Source organism: Cricetulus griseus, chromosome 7 (genome assembly GCF_003668045.3).
Source record: "Cricetulus griseus strain 17A/GY chromosome 7, alternate assembly CriGri-PICRH-1.0, whole genome shotgun sequence".
NCBI lineage: Eukaryota > Metazoa > Chordata > Mammalia > Rodentia > Cricetidae > Cricetulus > Cricetulus griseus.
This window is the reverse complement of record NC_048600.1, coordinates 120142673-120161064: the sequence shown is the minus strand read 5'-3', so window position 1 is coordinate 120161064 and position 18392 is coordinate 120142673. Positions and strand designations below refer to the sequence as shown.

The following is an 18392-nucleotide window of genomic DNA, read 5'->3' as shown; positions in this document are numbered from 1 at the left end:
CAAGGCACTTTTTTAAAGATTTATTACGTATAGTGTTTTGCCTCATGCATGTCTACACACAGGAAGAGGGCACCAGATGTTATAGATGGTTGTGAGCCATCATGTGGTAGCTGGGAATTGAACTTGGGTCCTCTGGAAGAGCAGCCTGTGCTCCTAATCTCTGAGCCATCTCTCCAGCCCTATTCTAGGCACTTTATAAATTAGAAATCATGTTCAATGCTGCCACTCAGTGACTTCTTGTTTTTTCCTTCTAGTTGCTCTATTGTCTGAAGCTAAAGTCTTGAATTTTGTATTCTTTCACCAGGTTTCTGATCAGAAACCCTTGGGCAGCTGGTCAGTGAAACAAGGTCAAACTATAACCTGTCCAGCAGTGTGCAACTTTCAAACTGGAGAATATATTGTGGTACATGACCATAAGGTAAGGTTAAAAATATATTAATATGTGTCGTATAATATAGGTTGCATGTATTGACCGTCCATTGCATGCAAATAGGCTATAGAGTACTAACTAATGTGCACTTTGATTTAAGGTTTTGAGAATATGGAATAATGAAGATGTAAACCTGGATAAAGTATTTAAAGCTACAGTAAGTCTTTATTTTCTGAAATATTTAATTATTGTTGAATGTAATAACTCATAATCTCACATTTGTTATTTATCATGTTGCCTCTGGGCAAAGGAGCCTATGATTATAGTCAGTTTTCCCTTCCATCTGTTTTCTTATAGGTTATGACAATTATTATAGCTGACTTATTAGTAGGTTAGAAAATGCAGGCTTTATTATTCCATAAAGACTGATGATTTAAATAATTCATGAATGGAGCTATTGAGATGGCTCTGCAGTAGAGCATTTGCTGCTCTTGCAGAGGACAGGAGTTCAGTGCCCAGAACCCACATGATGGCTCTCAGCCATCTGTAACTCCACCTCCAGAGAACCTTGATGCCTTTTGGGCCTCTGTAGTTTCTGCATGTACATGGTACACACACATACACATACCTAAATGTTTTAAAAAATAATAATTTGGAGTTTGGATGTTTAGTATATTTCTTGTAAGAATTAAGTTTTTTATTTTTTCTGTGAATTTGTTTAAAACAGAATGGACACTACAGGCTGGGTGGTGGCGGTAGTGGCAGTGGTGCACGCCTTTAATCCCAGCACTCGGGAGACAGAGGCAGGTGGATCTCTTATGAGTTTGAGGCCAGCCTTGTGTGGTGTGGTGTGGTCTGTGTCTGTATCTGTCTGTCTCTCTCTCTCTTTCTCTCTCTGATATTGACTGTCCTGTAACATGCTGGGATTGAAGGTGTGGTCCACTATGCCCACCATAAATCAGTCTCTTACGATATCTTTTAGGTGAGGTGTGATGGTACATGCTGGTAAAATCATATAATTCACTAAGAGGCTAAAGCAGAATCGTGAGTCCAAGACCAGCCTGGACAATATAACTAGACACCTTCTAAATCCTTGGAACATTTTTCCAGCTGTCAGCCGAGGTTCATAGGATCCACTCAGTACAAAAGACAGAACCACTGGTGCTGTTCCGAAGAGGTGCTGTTCGTGGATTAGAGGCCTTGCTTGCAGAGCCTCAGCAGACCATTGAAGCTGTCATACCTGATGAGGAAGTGATCAAGTAAGTTCCAATACTTGCCTATGAATTTTTACCAGTAGAAATGTGCTCTGAACTTTGCTACATTCTTTACTATGTTTAAAGGTGTTTTTGCTTAGAAACATAAACGGCTGTGGTATAATTCAGTGGTTTAGTCCTGCCTAGCATTTCCGAAGCCTAGCATTAATCCCTGGAATCCCAAGACAAAACTATCCTAATTAAGTCCCACTTACTGCTGAGTATAGTACTAGGGAGACAGGCAGTCACAACTCTTGAGTTTGAGGCCAGGCTTGTTCTAGGCCAGAAGGGGCTACATGTGAGACCCTGTCTTCAAAAACAAAACAAAATGGGGTTGAAGAGATGGCTTGAAGGTTAAAAGCACTGGCTGCTCCTCCAGAAATCCCAGGTTCAAATCCCAGCGACCACATGGTGGCTCAAAACCATCTTAAAGAGATTAAAGATGCAGGCAGAGCACTGTAAACATAATAAGTAAATCTAAAGAAAAAGAAAAGCAGAAAAGACGTTTAGGAGACACCATTGTTGGTCATCAGAGGTGATGGTGCCTTAAGGCCTCTGCTTTCCAGGCTCTGGAATAATGCTGGGTAAATAGCTCATTCACATGGTGGCCGGACAGTCCTTAACTTCCCATCTCTCCCATGCTTGGTACTTCATCACATTCCCTGTTCGTTTTATTTGTGGCCTCTCCGGGTCTACCTGGTAGAAACTAAATTTCTAAAACCAAAGACTTGTGGTAAGTGAGCAAGTGGACAGTTTGTTCCTAGACTGACCCATGCATTCCTCTAAGGTGTGAGCAGCTATTCAGGAGTTGGTGACCTTTGGGTTCTAGTCACCACTTTACCACAAGCCAGCAAGTCATGGTCTGTTAACTTCCCTGTGGTTCATTCTCTGTTGCTTGTAGAAGGCAGATGAGATTCTAGACCCCAAAGTAAATCTGATGAAAGAGGGGTGGAGGACTCAACTAAGTCCTGAAAGAACTGCAGACTCTCTCCTGTGGCCTCACAATTTTCATTATTGTCTGGGAGTTTAACAACCTGTGCTATCTCCAAAGATGCATTTGACAGACGGGGTTGTCTGTTTTCCTGGCTCCAAAAACACCACAGTAGTTACCTAAGTTAATTGACAAATAGCATTTCTCAACTGATTTTGTGTTTTCTAATTTTTCTTTCTTTTTTAAAGGTGGTCAGAGTTTTTCATGGTATTCAAGCAACCTGTTTTAATTTTTATTACTGAAAAAGTAAGTAACATCTTCAATTTTTGTTCTTTGTGACATTTTTAAAGTCACCTGTGTTATTTTCAAAACTAAAATTCAGTGCCGGGCGTTGGTGGCACATGCCTTTAATCCCAGCACTCGGGAGGCAGAGGCAGGCGGATCTCTGTGAGTTTAAGGCCAGCCTGGTCTATAAGAGCTAGTTCCAGGACAGCCTCCAAAGCCACAGAGAAACCCTGTCTAGAAAAACCAAAAGGAAAAAAAAAAAAAACTAAAATGCAATTTTATTATATCTCTTAGAAGGTTATTTCTTTTAATGGCCACTAAAGTGCTGGTTATAACTATTTCTATGCCTAAATTAATCCAACTTTTTTAGCATATTAATTTACTTTATTTTTATGATATAAAAGCCCTATATGAAACTGGGCAGTGGTAGTGCACTCACCTGCATCCACCTGAGGCAGGAGGATGAAGAGTTTGAGGTCAGCTTGGTCTACATAGTGAAACTTTCTCAGAAGACAAGGGTCGGGGATGCAGCTCAGTGGTACAGCTCTTCCTTATCCATCATAGCATCTCTGTGGTCCTTAATAGCCTGGAGCTCACTGTGTAGACCAGGCTAGGCTGGAGCTTACTGCATTTTGCTTGTCTTTGCTTCCCAAGTGCTGTAATGACAGGTATGTGCCACCACACCCAGCCTGAGCAAGTGGGTTTTCAGTAATTATTGAAGTAATTAGGATGGAGTAATAACTTCTAGTTGTAACACTTAACTGTAGTTAGTTGAACTGGGAATATTTACAAACCAATTTTTTTTTTCTTGCAGCATGGGGATTATTTTGCTTATGTACAATTATGCAAATCACACAGCTTAAGCAAATACACACTCTTACTTGGAAAAGAAGAAAAATGTGTTAAACCAAATTTTACTGCACGTGTGGATGGAAAATTCATCTCCCTGGTGTCATTAAGTGAGTTTTCTTTAATAACAGGTGGTAAATGGAAGGCTGTTAGAGGGTTGTGTACAATACAGATGCTTTAGCTTGCTGCATGCAGTTTTCTTCCTCAGCCATTCCATGGGACGTTTTGTTAGGTTTACCATAAACACAACAAATAATACAATACCTATAAAAGAAAGGTCACATGTAGCTTAGGATGATCCTGCTGGTCCTCCTGCCTCCGCCTTCCAAGTGTTGGGATTAAAAAGGTGTGTGAAACCATGCCTGGTTTTCTGTGGTACAAGGGATTGAATCTTGGGCCTTGTGTCTAGTAGGCAAACACTTTAAGCAGTTGAGGTACACCTCCAGTGTGTTTTCCCCCTGCACTCACACACATTTCTTTGGCATTATTTAGTGTATGTTCTTTTGTGCATGTTGCTTGGCTCTCATTTTGTTGAGGGAAAGCATAGAGGGCTATGATTGTTCCAAGTTCTATGGTTGATTTATGGTTATTTATGGGTTTGTAGTCTTATAAACACTCTAATACATTTAACTACAGTAGATACAACTGTCCTTTTCCCACTACTAAACAACGAATACTTGCTCCCAATAGGCTCTGATGGGTGTATATATGAAACCTTGATACCAATATATTCAAGTGACACCGAAAAAAATCATAGGTTAATTAGAGCATTGATGCTCAAGGCAGTTGTGTCTGATGCTGCTAGAAATGGTACTGCGCTCACCATCCTGGATCAAGACCATGTAGCAGTCCTGGGACCTCCGCTTCCAGCTTCTAAGGGTAACTGAAATCTCCATCATCTCTTTGTTTTAAGCAGAATCTCACTATGTAGCTCAGGCTGGCCTTGATCTCAGGATCCTCCTATCCCAGCTTCCCAAGCAGTGGGATTGCAGGTGTACCACCATGCCCAGTGCCATCTTCCAATTCATGAACTCCATCCATTTACATCTTCCTTAATTTCTTCTAGCAGTATGTCGTAGTTTATACTGTACCTTTAGTCATTCCTTTCTTGGTTCAATTATTCTTTTAGATGTAAATGTTGTTTCTCTTTTTTTAGAGTTTTTCTTTCTAGGCTGTAGAAACACAACTGGTTCTATGTGTTACTCTTACCCTGCAGCTTTGCTAAGTTTTATTTATTTGTACTATCAGTGCATGGTGCATGCATGTCTTGGCTTTGATTTTGGTCTCAAGATAATACTTAATGGAAGGTGAGTATTATTCTCTATTCTAAGAGAGTTTGGCACTGATTTATAGTTGGTAGAATTCAGTGGTGAGGTCTTCTGGTCCTAGGCTTTTCTTTCTTGAATGTTTTAATTACAGACTGAGATCTGCTGTTTTGACCTTCTTGGGGCTTCTCCACTCTGCTTTCTACCTACCCTGTGCCTCATTTGTTTGGATTCCTGTAGCAGTCACTCAATTTATACCTAAAGCAAGCATGTTTTACCTCTGCCTGCATCCTTCATGACAGGATATCATGTGTTTCTGAACTTTTGTAACTTAACATTCTAGAATGCCTCTCCGTATGGAACATAAAGTTTCAAACATTACAGACATCCAAAGAGCTGCCACAAGGAACCAGTGGGCAAGTAAGTTTCATCGTTTTTGTTTGTTGGTTTTGGTTTTGTTTTCTGTGTTTTGTTCGGTTTTGGGTTTTGCTTTTGTAAGATGTTAGTTACTATGTATCCCAGGATGGCCTCAAATTTGGAATCCTCCTGCTGTAGCCTCCTAAATACTGGAGTAATAAATGTGTACCGGCATGCTGCTAATTATTTGGGTTTCTATTAAGTATCTTCTGAGGAAAACTAGAATTAGAATTACTTTTTGCTTTGTTGTTGTTGTTGTTGTTGTTGTTGACTTTTTGGTTTTTCAAGACAGGGTTTCTCTGTATAACACTCCTGGCCATCATGGAACTCATTTCGTAAACCTTAGCACTGCCTCCCAGGTGCTTGGATTAAGGGTGTGCACCACCACTGCCTGGCTTACAATTTATTTTTTTACTTAAGAGATTATATTTGGTTGGGTTTTTATTTTAACAGTTTCTATATAGTTATAACTTTAATTTTGTTTTGTTGGGGTTTTTTGGCTTTTTTTTTTTTAAGATTTTATTTATTATGTATATAACATTCTGCCTCCACGTATGCTTGCAGGCCATAAGAGGGCACCAGCTCTCACTACAAATGGTTGTGAGCCACCATGTGGTTGCTGGAAATTGAACTCAGGACCTCTGGAAGAGCAGCCAGTGCTCTTAACCTCTGAGCCATCTCTCCAGCTCCCTTCTTAGGCTTTTTTGAGACAGGGTTTCTCTGAGTAGTCCTGGCTGTCCTAGAACTTGCTCTGTCGACCAGGCTGGCCTTGAACTCTGAGATCCGCCTGCCTCTGCCTCCTGAGTGCTGGAACTAAAGTGCTGCATCATGACTCCTGACTGCTTATGAGTTTCAAAGCACTAAATTATAGCTAATTTGAGGTCAGATGAGAGCAATGAGTTTGTTTTTAGCTCTTTCATTTTAGCTTTTTGTTTTTGTGTGTTAAACTATAACCTATAATATTATTATTCCTAATAAATTAGCCTTTAAATAGTAAATGTTACCATGGAACCATGTAAAGAATTAAAGCTTTGTAGGACAGTTTAATCTCAGCACTTAAGAGGCAGAGGCAGGTGGATCTCTGAGTTTGAGGCCAGCCTGTGCTACAGAGGGAGTTCCAGGACAGCCAGAGAACTACACAGAAAAATCCTGTCTCAAAAAACAACAAGCAGCTGGACAGTGGTGGCACACGCCTTTAATCCCAGCACTTGTGAGGCAAAGCCAGGCAGATCTCTGTGAGTTCGAGACCAGCCTAGTCTACAAGGGCTAGTTCCAAGACAGCCTCCAAACCAAAACAACAACAACAACAAAAAGAATCAGCCTATGTGTCCAACAGTGGCTGAATGGATGAAGACTGTGTGCTGTATATTACATTATGGAACTTGGTTCATTAAGAAAAATGAAATGTCATTTGTAGGAAAAGTAGATAGAAATTTCTGAAAAATCAGAATTTCCTCTCATTGCTGAATGTAGACTTAAATGTGTATAAGACAGAGTGGAGCAGGGACGATGGAAGGAGACTTAGCAGCAGGAGTGGGTGGGATGGTAAATGGGGGTCAAGGGCAAACAATTTTGAGTGTAGGTGGAATATAATGAAATCCATCATTTGGTACAGTGAATAGGTACTAATAAAATAAGTTACGGGCTTTTGTAGAGTCAGATCTCAGAGAATATATGTGCTTTTTAAAACTTTTTTTAGCTCTGGTATCATGGAGAAATATTATTTATGCTACATGGAAAATGTCTAACTGTGATCCCATACAAGTGTGAAGTATCGTCTCTGGCAGGCGCTCTTGGAAAGCTCAAGCATACTCAAGAGTCAGGTTGGAATCTCTCTACTTTTTTTTTTTATCAACAAAGACAATTAGTTCCTGGTTTCTTTCTTTTCTTTGGGTTTGTTTTGTTTTGTTTTTTTAAGATTTATTTATTATGTATAGTGTTCTGCCTACATGTATGTCTGCACACCAGAAGAGGGCACCAGATCTCATTACAAAATGGTTGTGAGCCACCATGTGGTTGCTGGGAATTGAACTCAGGACCTCTGGAAGAGCAGACAGTGCTCTTAACCACTGAGCCATCTCCAGCCCTTCTTTGGGTTTTTCTAGACACGGTTTCTCTGTGTAGCTCTGGCTGTCCTGGAACTCGCTCTGTAGACCAGGCTGACCTCAAACTCATAGGTCCACCTCCTGCGTGCTGGTGTTAAAGATCTGCACCATCACCATTTACCTTGAAGGTCTCTTAAACTGTGCATAAGTGGATTTCTTTTGTTACTGTTTTTTGATTTGATGTTAGGTCAGAATAGTCCAAATAATTTATGTTTTGTCTTTCCATAGACACTCATTCCATGCCCCATTTTGTAGACTGGGAAACGTGTTCAGGATATGACCTTGGGTCCTACAGTGCAGAGCAGTCAAGAACTGTAAGTAAGTTCAAAGAGAAATGTTAATGGGAAAATAAAAAGAATAAACAGGAAAAGGTGGCACTACCTTAAACTTTCATGTCTGTGTACCTCTTACAGCTTGATCTTAGTAATAGGGCTTCAACGTTGTAGCCTTAAAGCCTTTATCTAAACTGATATTTGTAAGTCTAGCTGTTAATTGGTTTTTGGTGGGGTTATTTTGTTGTTGGGTTTGGGTTTTTGTTTTGGATTCTTTTGTTGGTTTGGTTTGGGTTTTTTGGTTATTGGTTTTTCAAGACAGGGTTTCTTTGTAGTCCTGGCACTTGCTTTGTAGACCAGGCTGGCCTTGAACTCACAGAAATCCACCTGCCTCTGCCACCCGAGTGCTGGGATTAAGATGCACCACCATTGCCCAGTTAACTGTTTTTCAATATTTATTTTTTGTTTCTGTGCTCAAGTATGTATGTGCTGTATATGCATGCAGGAGCCAGCTGAGGGTGAGGAGAGAGTCGGAGCCCCTAGAACTGGAGTTATAGGTGGTTTGAACCATCATGTGGGTGCTGGGAACCGAGCTCAGGTGCTCTGCAAGTGCAGCATCGAATGTTCTCGGTGGTTACACTGAGCTCTCTCTCCAGCTCCAGGATGTGTTAATAGTTACAGAAGTGTTTTTAGTAAACTAAGTCCCCAGTAGGGAGGAAATAGACCAGTATGCAAGTAGCAGTAATACCCTCCTGAGTATAGAGGGTTAAGTGTTAAAAAAATAAATAAAACTAAGACCAAAGCTGGACTCACATGGTGGCTCATACCTCTAATTTCAGCACTTAGAATAGGGAGGATTGGAAGTTTGAGGATAGGCTGGGCTACATCGTGAGTTCCAGGCCAGCCAAAGTTAAAATCAGAAATGGCTCAGCAGTTATGAATGCTTGCAGCTCTTTCAAAGGACCCAAGTTTGGGCCCCCCACTCATTTTAGACAGCTCACAGCTGCCTGTAGCTCCAATTCCAGGGTGACCAAGTGCCTTCTGTAGCCTTCTTAAGCACCTCCACTCATACACACAGTTACACAGAAACACAAGCTGACCTATACTTAAAAAGAAAATCATGGAGCTGGAGAGGTGAGTTAATGGTTAATAAGAGTTCTGGCTGCTCTTATAAAGTACCAGAGTTTGTTCTTAGCATCCACATGGCAGCTCAGAAACATCTATAGCTATAGTTCAGGGTATCCAACTTCCTCTTCTGGACACCATGGGTATCAGACACTTACATGCCACACATGCGTACATGTAGGCAAGACACCCATGCACAAAAAAATAAAAATAGCTGGGCATGGTATTCCATAACTTTAATCCCAGCACTCAGGAGGCAGAGGCAGGTATATCTCTTTGAGTTTGAGGCCAGCCTTGTCTACATAGTGAGTTTCAGAATACCCAGAATTACACAGTGAGACTTGTGTCAAAAATTAAAATTTTTTATACTAGTCGGGCATTGGTGGTGCACGCCTTTAATCCCAGCACTTGGGAGGCAGAGGCAGGCGGATCTCTGTGAGTTCGAGACCAGCCTGGTCTCCAGAGTGAGTTCCAGGATAGTCTCCAAAGCTACACAGAAAAACCCTGTCCGGGAAGAAAAAAAAAATTTATACTAAATCCTTAATATATGTATTTTTAAGTATATGATCATACCAAGTATGCTAATCTAAACTTTTTATTGTCTTGTATTATTTTGAAAGTCTAATGGATTTATTTACTTACAGCTAAGGAGAAAAAAAAGTGAAACAAATTTACAGGCAGAAGTTCCAGGATCCAAACAACTTTTATCAATAATAAAGGTAAATTTTGAAAAAGGAAACTGGAAGTCTGGCTGGTGAGATGGCTCAGTGGTGAAGGCACTTGTTTCACAGGCCTGGTGACCAAGGAGGATGGAAAGAACCCAATCCATAAACTTATTTTATGTTCATGAATGTATATCACCTGAGTGCCTGGGCAGTTAAGCTACCATGTAGGTGGTGGGAATTGAACCCAGGCCATCTCTCCAACTCCCATTCTACATGTCCTAATGTTTAATGTTGGCTACAGCAAACGTTTGTATTGTGTATTACCTTTGTCAGAGCTGGTGCAAAATGTTGCCTTGTTTGACTGACAACATCTGATAAAATTAGTGATGTGGTGCTGTCCTCCTGTATCTCAGACTTTACCCTATGTTTGTAACACAGTCTCTGAGTATCTGGATTATGGATCCTTAGATTTTTCTCCTCTGCAAATTTGTTGTTGTTGTTTGTTTTGCTTGGTTTTTTTTTTTTTTTTTCTAGTTCAGCATGACATTTTTTACTGTACTGGACTAAATTCATTAATTTTGCCCTTTCAGAATGATTCGGAAAAACACATAGAAGTAGAACTACGTAAATTTTTGGCCAAGTCAACACCTGACTTTCATACTGTAATTGGAGACGTAGTAGCAGGACTTCTGGGAAGGTGTAAAGCAGAGCCATCGTTTTATCCTCGGAACTGTCTGACGCAGCTCATCCAAACACATGTGCTTTCCTACAGGTAAATGTGTGTCTCGAACTTCATACTCAGCACCACCTGAAAGTGTGGAGGGGTGTGGCAGCCCACCTCAGTTCTAGTGCATGAGAGGCGAAGACAGGACTAGAGACCCTATTTGTTACAGGGTGAAGGGCAATGGAGGAAGCCACCCAGCATTACTCTAGAGCCAGCCTGAACTACATACCCAGCTCCCTCCCCCACCTTTTTTAAAGATGGCTTAGCAGTGAAAAGCATTTGCTCTTCTTGAAAAGGACCTGGGTTTATTTTTCCAGAACCCACTTTGTGGCTCAATCATCTATACTGTATACAATCTATAATTATATTATACAATTATACAATCTATAATTGAATACAGTATTACGGAGCCAATGCTCTCTTCTGACTTTCATAAGACAGCAGGCACACATGTGGTACACAGACTTACATGTAGACAAACCACTCATGAATTAGTTTTGTTTGTTTATTTAGTTTTGGGGGGTGTGTGTATATATATATATTTTTTTTTAGTTGGTTTTGGTTTTCATAGTAATTAATAGTAAAAATAATTGTATTATTTTTGTTCTCAGCTTGTGCCCTGGCTTGATGGAGATTGCCCTAGAGCACACAGATGTGCAGATGTTACAGCTGTGTCTGCAGCAGTTCCCTGACATTCCTGAGTCAACCACCTGTGCTTGCTTAAAACTTTTCTTAAGGTAAATTAGAACCTGTGCTCTCATTCCCTTGACATCATTTAAATCTGTGATTTATTTGACTTCTAAAATGTTGAATGCTTAGACAATGAACTCTCAGAGGTTCATATAGTGAGAAGAATTAACCTCTTGTTTCAATTAACATCGTAGCATTGGTGATGACTGTCTTCAAGACATTAATATCAATATGGAGTCAGTTTTTGATTATAGTGATACCATACAAGATGAGAAAAAGGAAATAAAAGAACAAACTGAAATTGTTCAAAATGGCTTCAGTCCGGAAGACAATAGCTGCAGTAAAGATGATCAGCAATTAAGTAAAAAGCCTGGAGATGCAGCAAAGGAGACCATCTCTTTCCCTGTGACCTCATGTCCTGTGGCACCAAAGCGAGCGGCTCTGCTGTATCCTTCCAGATGGTTTCCGTTGCACTGTGTTCATTAGGGGTATGTCAAGCAGTAACGTAAGGCATGATTCAATTTTTTTTTTTTGAGACAGGGTTTCTCTGTGTGGCTTTGGAGCCTGTCCTGGCACTCGCTCTGGAGACCAGGCTGGCCTGGAACTCACAGAGATCCGCCTGCCTCTGTCTCCCAAATGCTGGGATTAAAGGCGTGCGCCACCAACGCCCAGCTATGATTCAATTTTTTTCCCCTAGTTTTTTCAGTGTGTGCTTGAAATGGATTATATTTGATGCTGCTTTAAACTAATTTATTAAGTGTGTCAGGTCATCCCATGTCGTTGTCATCATCCCGTCCCATCTCCCCCGTTGTCCCATGCGCCACCCCGCCGCTCCCTGGGACACACACACACACACACACACACACACACACACACACACACGGGGGGGGGGGGGGGTGTTGAGGTGGGTTGCTCCCATGGTCTTATGCACACTTGTCAAAAACTCAGAGATACCCATTGATAACCTGATTTTGTCATTTGGGCCTCGGCATCCTCCTGTCTCCACTTCTGGAGTGCCAAGATTGCAGGTACTTGCTCTCGTGTCTTGCTTGGCCTGTTTTTTCTTCCTTCCTTCCTTTCTTACTTTCTTTTTTTTCTCCCATTTTATTAATTCAGAAGCTGTAATACTAGGAGCTGGAGAGATGGCTCAGCAGTTAAAAGCGCTGGCTGCTCTTGCAGAGGACCGGGGGGTTCAATTCCCAGCACCCACATAGTGGCTCATAACTAACTCCATCCAGTTCCAGGGGATCTGACACCTCACACAGACAGACATGCAGGCAGAACACTACACCACGCACATAAAATAAAAACAAATCATTAAATATATAAAAGAAGAAGCAATACCAGACCTCACATCTGTAAACCCAACCCTTGAGAAACTGAAGCAGAAGGATTGCTGAGAGTTCAAGGCCAGTTTGGACTAGAGTAAGATTTTGTATCCCAAAAAAGGAGGTGCCTGGCAAGTGGTGTCTTTAGTCCCGGCACTCAGGAGGAAGAGACAGGTGGATCTGTGTGAATTCGAGGCCAGCCTGAACTACAAAATGAGTTCCAGGAGAACCAGGACTGTTACACAGGGAAACCCTGTCTTGAAACCAACCACACACACACACACACACACACACACACACACACACACACACACACACACACACACACACACGAACGAACCTGTGGTAATGTACGAGCTCCATAGGTTCTTTAAAAAACGTTGTTTACAAATGAGTGGTGTCCCCAATCTCTGACAATAGGAGAGTGTTGTTGATTAGACCTCTTGTAAACCAGGAAGGGAATGACTCGTGTTTATAGTGGTGCCACATTGCCTTTGTTGAAGATTTTCCTTTAGTCCTGAGTAGAAATGCAGTTCTCCACTCAGCGTACAGTGAGGCCTTCCTCCTGCCACACCTGAAGGACATCCCCGCAAAGCACATCACAGTAAGTGCTCTGCACATCATGTGTGTTTTACTTCTGATCTAAGTTGTGCTGCTTAATTCTGAGCAACTGGTCATTCTAACACTGGGTTACTTTCATGCGCGTAAGAGAGAAGTTCACACATGAGAATTGCTCAGGAAACCAGGGTGATTTGGGGGTGAGAGACCAATGTTCATTCTGTCATGCTAGAAACCATGTTAACACCTTAGAGTGTCACTGAAGAAACACTCAAAAGAAAAGAGAAAAATCCTCCTTTCTTGCCTGTTGTTTATACTGACCTGAGCTCATTACCCTCCTGTCATAACTAAAGAGCTTCTTAGTGGTGACAGGGACCCTATTTTACTCATTGTGTCCCCAGACACCTGTCACATTTGTTTGCTGTATAATTTACTTGAACAGCTTTGTAAATTTTTTCTACTATCTTGGGTTTATTTGTAGAGAATGTTTTTCTATTGGAATGGTAATTGTGCTCCTGTTTTCTCTCCCACAGCTATTTCTCCAGTACTTGTATTTCCTTTACCTGAAGTGTAGTGGCAATGCTACCATGACTCTTCCTGGAATAAGCCCTCCAACTTTGAGCCAGGTAGGATAACTTTTGCCGTTGTACAGAAAGCTTCGTGCAGTGTCAGCCTTGGAGTTCCATAAGTGATTTGTCCCTGTTGGCCAAGATGGGATGGTACCACCTCCTCCCTTGTGCATGTGGCTGGATTGGAGAGAGGGGGCTTCTCTGTTCAATAGATGGATCTCTAGATTCATAGTTCCAGATTATAGAATCCCAAAGTCATCTCTGTAGGGGAAAGTTTCTGTAGTATCAAAAAGGTTACAAAATAAACTTCGGGCCCAGATGTGGTAGTACAAGCCTTATATCCTAATACTCAAAGTCAAGGGCAGGTGGATCTCTATAAGTTCAAGACTAGTCTGCTCTACATAATGAGTTCTCATAGTGAGACCTTGCCTCAAAAATTAAGAAAGAAAAAAAGGTAAACTTTGCACCTCTGCTCCTCCAGCCCCTCTTAGAGATAACCAACATTAAAAGTTTCTCTTGTGGCTGGTTGGTGGTGGCACACACCTTTAATCCCAGCACTTGGTAGGCAGAGGCAGGCCGATCTCTGTGAGTTCGAGACCAGCCTGGCAACAAGAGTACAGCCAGGACAGCCTCCAAAACCACAGAGAAACCCTGTCTCAAAAAACCAAAAACAAACAAAACAAAACAAAAGTTCCTATTGTGGAGCTGGGCAGTGGTGTCACACACCTTTAATCCCAGCACTTGGGAGGCAGAGGCAGGCAGATCTCTTGAGTTCGAAGCCAGCCTGCCTGTTCTATATTGTGAGCTCCAGCACAGCCAGGACTATACAGAGAAACCTGTCTCAAAAACAATGAACAAAAAACTCAGAGAAGTTTTTTTTGTGTCTAGAAATATTGATTCTAGCCTGGCAGTGGCGCACGCCTTTAATCCCAGCACTCAGGAGATCAAGGCAGATGGATCTGTGAGTTCAAGACCAGCCTGGTCTACAGAGCAAGGTGCTATCTAGGACAGGCTCCAAAAGCTACACAGAGAAATCCTGTCTTGAAAAACAAACAATAAATATATATAAATATATACTGATTTTAAACACAAGCTTACGTATCTTTGATTTTTGTCTTTGTGACACAGGACCTTTAGTGTGTGACGTTCTGCAAGTTGATTCTTTGTCTCAGTACCATGTTGTAGACATGCTCTGGCCTGGTACTTCCATCTTTCCTCATCCCCTCTTGATGCGTTACTTACAGATTTTACAACATAAAGTAGCTTTGAGTTCTAATCTTCACGTGGATACCCTAGTGGGTTTATTCCCACCAGAGAAACACTGAGGGAAACAGGCATGTGTTTTCAGTTTTCAGAATGCCAGATTACCTTTCCAAAGAGTTGTGACAGGGCTACTCCTGAAGTTGGGGCCTTCGTTCCCCACCCTCTGCCCACACCTGCTATTATTGTCAACCTTGTCAGTCTAGCTAATCAGGTAGGGAACAGTGTTGCTGTGGATTGCCTTGAGTTTCTTTGATAATAGAGGGGGCAATAGTCTTTATTCCTTTTGTGAGGTATTTACTCAGGTTCTTTATCCATCTTTCTGTTGTATTTCCTGTTTGGGCAGGGAGGTGTTTATAAACAGTTCTTTTGTGTATTGAGTTAAAATTTCTATCATTTGTCTTGTTACTTTTTTTTTTTTAAGATTTTATTTATTATGTATACAACATTCTGCTTCCATTTATATCTGCATACCAGAAGAGGGCACCAGATCTCATAACGGATGGTTGTGAGCCACCATGTGGTTGCTGGGAATTGAACTCAGGACCTCTGGAAGAGCAGTCGGTGCTCTTAACCTCTGAGCCATCTCTCCAGCCCCCTGTCTTGTTACTTTTTTAGTGGGTTGGGTTGTTTTGTTTTGTTTTTGGTTTGGTTTGGTTTGATTTTGTTTGGTGTTTTTCTGGATTTTCGAGACAGGGTTTCTCTATGTAGCTCTTATTCTTTGACAGTTTCATTGTTACTTATACAGTGACTTCAGTCTTTTTCTCCCTGTTACCTCTCTTCTCCCTCTTCTGATGAAGCTCTTTATTCCTGAGATACGCCCTTCACATGATTTCATGTCTGTGTGTGACCCATGTGATTGGGGCTCCTTCCTGAGCATGGCTGGAGGGTGTCCAATAGCTATACCACTGGATAAATAGACACCCTTCACCAACAACGGAATCGTCAGTAGTCCAGTCCCTCGGGGAGGGTGGTACCTCATGTGGCCTCATCGTCACTTCAGTATAATTTTTCTAGGCTAATTTTAATTTTTATGCTGTAAGATGCACTGGACTCTTCCCTCCAAGATTATAAAAATAACCATCTTTTTTTCCCTAGATACTTTCATTGCTTATCTTCTCTTCTTAAATTATTGACTCATAGATTGTATATTTATTTGTTTACTTGGTTTGTTTTGTTCTTTGGAGGCACACTCTTACTCTAGAGCTCACACTGGCTTTGAATTCTCAGGTGCTGGAATCTGTTTTGGTGCAGGGAGTTTCATAGAAATAATTCTCCCTTTACCAGTAGAAACCAATTTCTTAATGTCTTTTCATATTTGCATATTTCATAGAACATTTGGCAGTGTAGAGAGTGAGGCATACTTTTGTAAATATGTATTTTATTTGCATTATATTCACTGTGATGTATCTGTCAGGGTAAAGACAAGTGGGTTCTTTCTTGTAACTACAGATAATTATTTAAAAGAAAGTGTTTTGTTTTTTATTTTGTGAAAAGGTCTCACTGTAGCCCAGGCTGGCCTGGAACTCACATCAGTCGTCTTGCTTCCACTTCCAAAGTGCTCAGATTACAGATGGGAGACACCACAGCACACAGCAAGCCTTCTACATCAGATGGCTAGTGCTGACTGCTGCTTTAGATCCCATCTGACTTACCTACCACTGACTGATGTTATCCTTACAAAGTAAACGCAGGAAGAAAACATTATGCTTCTTAGAATTCCTGCATCTCTAAACTGGATCTTTAGGCTTTCATAAGGCTTTGTTTTTCTAGCCAGGGTAATGGTGCGTGCTTTTATTCCCAGCACATTGAGGAGGTAGAGTCAGGCAGATCTCTGGTCTACATAGTGAATTCCAGGACAGCCTGGGCTACATAGTGAAATCTTTTCAGGAGACATGGCTCAGCAGTTAAGAGCACTGGCTGCTCTTCCAGAGGTCCTGAGTTCAATTCCTCATGGTGGCTCACAACCATCTGTAAAGAGATCTAGTGCTCTCTTCTAGGCAGAACACTGAATGCGTAATAAATAAATTAATTAAAAAATAAAACAAGCTGGGCAGTGGTGTTGTACTCCTTTAGTCCCACTACTTGGGAGGCAGAGGCAGGCTGATCTCTGTGAGCTAGAGGCCAACTTGGTCCACAAAACAAGTTACAGGACATCCAGGCTGTTACACAGAGGAATCCTGTCCCAAAAAAAAACCAAAGCAAAACAAAACATGTTTTTCCTTTACCATGGTGGACTTGAATTAATGTATTAACCTTTTTTTATTTATCTCCAGATTATGGATTGGATATGCCTACTTCTAGATGCTAATTTTACTGTCGTCTTAATGATACCAGAAGCAAAAAGACTTTTGCTTAATCTTTACAAATTTGTGAAATCCCAGGTTTGTGGTTATTTAATTCTTTTAGGTTAATTATTTTATTCTGAGTGGGGTGATGTGTTGGGGTGGGTGCATGTATGCCAAAGCATATGTATGCCAGAGCATAAATGTGTTGGTCAGAGCATTGCTTTCGAGTGTTCTCTCTCCAGCCCTGCAGGGCCAGGGGTAGTGATTGTCTCAAGTAACACCTTGTTTCAAAAAAAAAGAAAAGAAAAAAACTAATTGGAAGTAAGTATAATCCATAAACCTTATCCTTAAAATGTGGTTACAAAGAGGTGGGATTCAGTCATCGCATGGCAGAGGGAGCGATGCATACTTGAGGCTGTTGATTCATCCCAGTCCATAAGACAGAAATGTCCCTGCAAAAGCCATTGGTAGGGATGGAAGAGGGTATGTTGTATGTGGAGTTACGGTAAAGTTACTCTGGGTCTTTTTCTTCTTCAGATTTCTGTCTATTCCGAGCTCAACAAGATTGAAGTAAGTTTTCGGGAGCTACAGAAATTGAATCAGGACAAGAGCGGTAGAGGACTGTACTCCATTGAAGTGCTGGAACTCTTCTGAAAACAGGAGTTTTCCTTCGTGGACATTTTATGGAATTCTCTCTTTTTTTTTTTTTTTTTTTTATTGGTTTTCATTTTTGTTTTCTTGAGACAGTGTCTCTCTATGTAGCCTTGTCCTGGAACTGGATATGTAGACCAGGCTGGCCTGAAACTCACAGAGATCCGCCTGCCTATACCTCCCAGAGTGCTGGGATTAAAGGTGTGGCCACTATGCCCCGCTTGATGGAATTCTTTATGTGAGTCCGCCTGTTCGTCCAGGGAAGAGAGTATGCTTTCATCCATCCCTTGGTGTCTGAAGAGAAGTGTGAGTCCTGAGCCATCACATCACCGCTCCTCTGAGTGCTACAGACAGACAGACTCCAGGTTGCAGGCATCACTGGAAGGAGGTGAAAGGTTTTAAAATATGGGATTGAGCTGATTTTAAGTAAACTTATTTGTGTACTGATAAAAGTCTAATTTCTTACCATACATTTTGAAAAGTTTTTCTTTTAATAAAAGAAACAAACCATCTCTGAAGAATCAACTCAGAGAGAGTGTATTTCTCCGTCAGAATTTGTCCAGTTCCTCTGTATCTGTGGCCTCAGAGACTGTGCCACATGGAGCACTTGGGACTCCCAGCCAGCGTGGTGCTTGCTGCCTCCTGCCATTTCTTCATCCTTCACTTACTGCTATCCCTCCTCTCTGCTCATGGTTGAGAGAGTCCCTCTTGCAGTGTGATGTCTCAGATGAGCTGTATGGATAATGGTAAAAAGGATAATGGTAAAAATCTTAGTCCCAAATAATGA

The 18392-nt window shown here is 41.3% G+C and overlaps 1 protein-coding gene across 1 annotated transcript; it reads left to right on the top strand.

The window, feature by feature from the left end:
- Positions 1-304: 304 nt before the first annotated feature.
- On the top strand, positions 305-18130 carry Nol11 (nucleolar protein 11; the record flags this gene model as incomplete). The annotated part of the gene is given in 17 exon segments (XM_027425855.2): positions 305-418; positions 531-587; positions 1481-1629; positions 2803-2860; positions 3654-3798; positions 4379-4567; positions 5297-5373; positions 7070-7193; positions 7704-7789; positions 9517-9591; positions 10128-10309; positions 10873-10998; positions 11146-11397; positions 12805-12883; positions 13371-13463; positions 16943-17050; positions 17492-18130. Coding segments are annotated over 17 exon segments (2031 nt in total), but the record flags the coding sequence as incomplete, so codon positions are not given.
- Between the last annotated feature and the right edge of the window lie 262 nt (positions 18131-18392).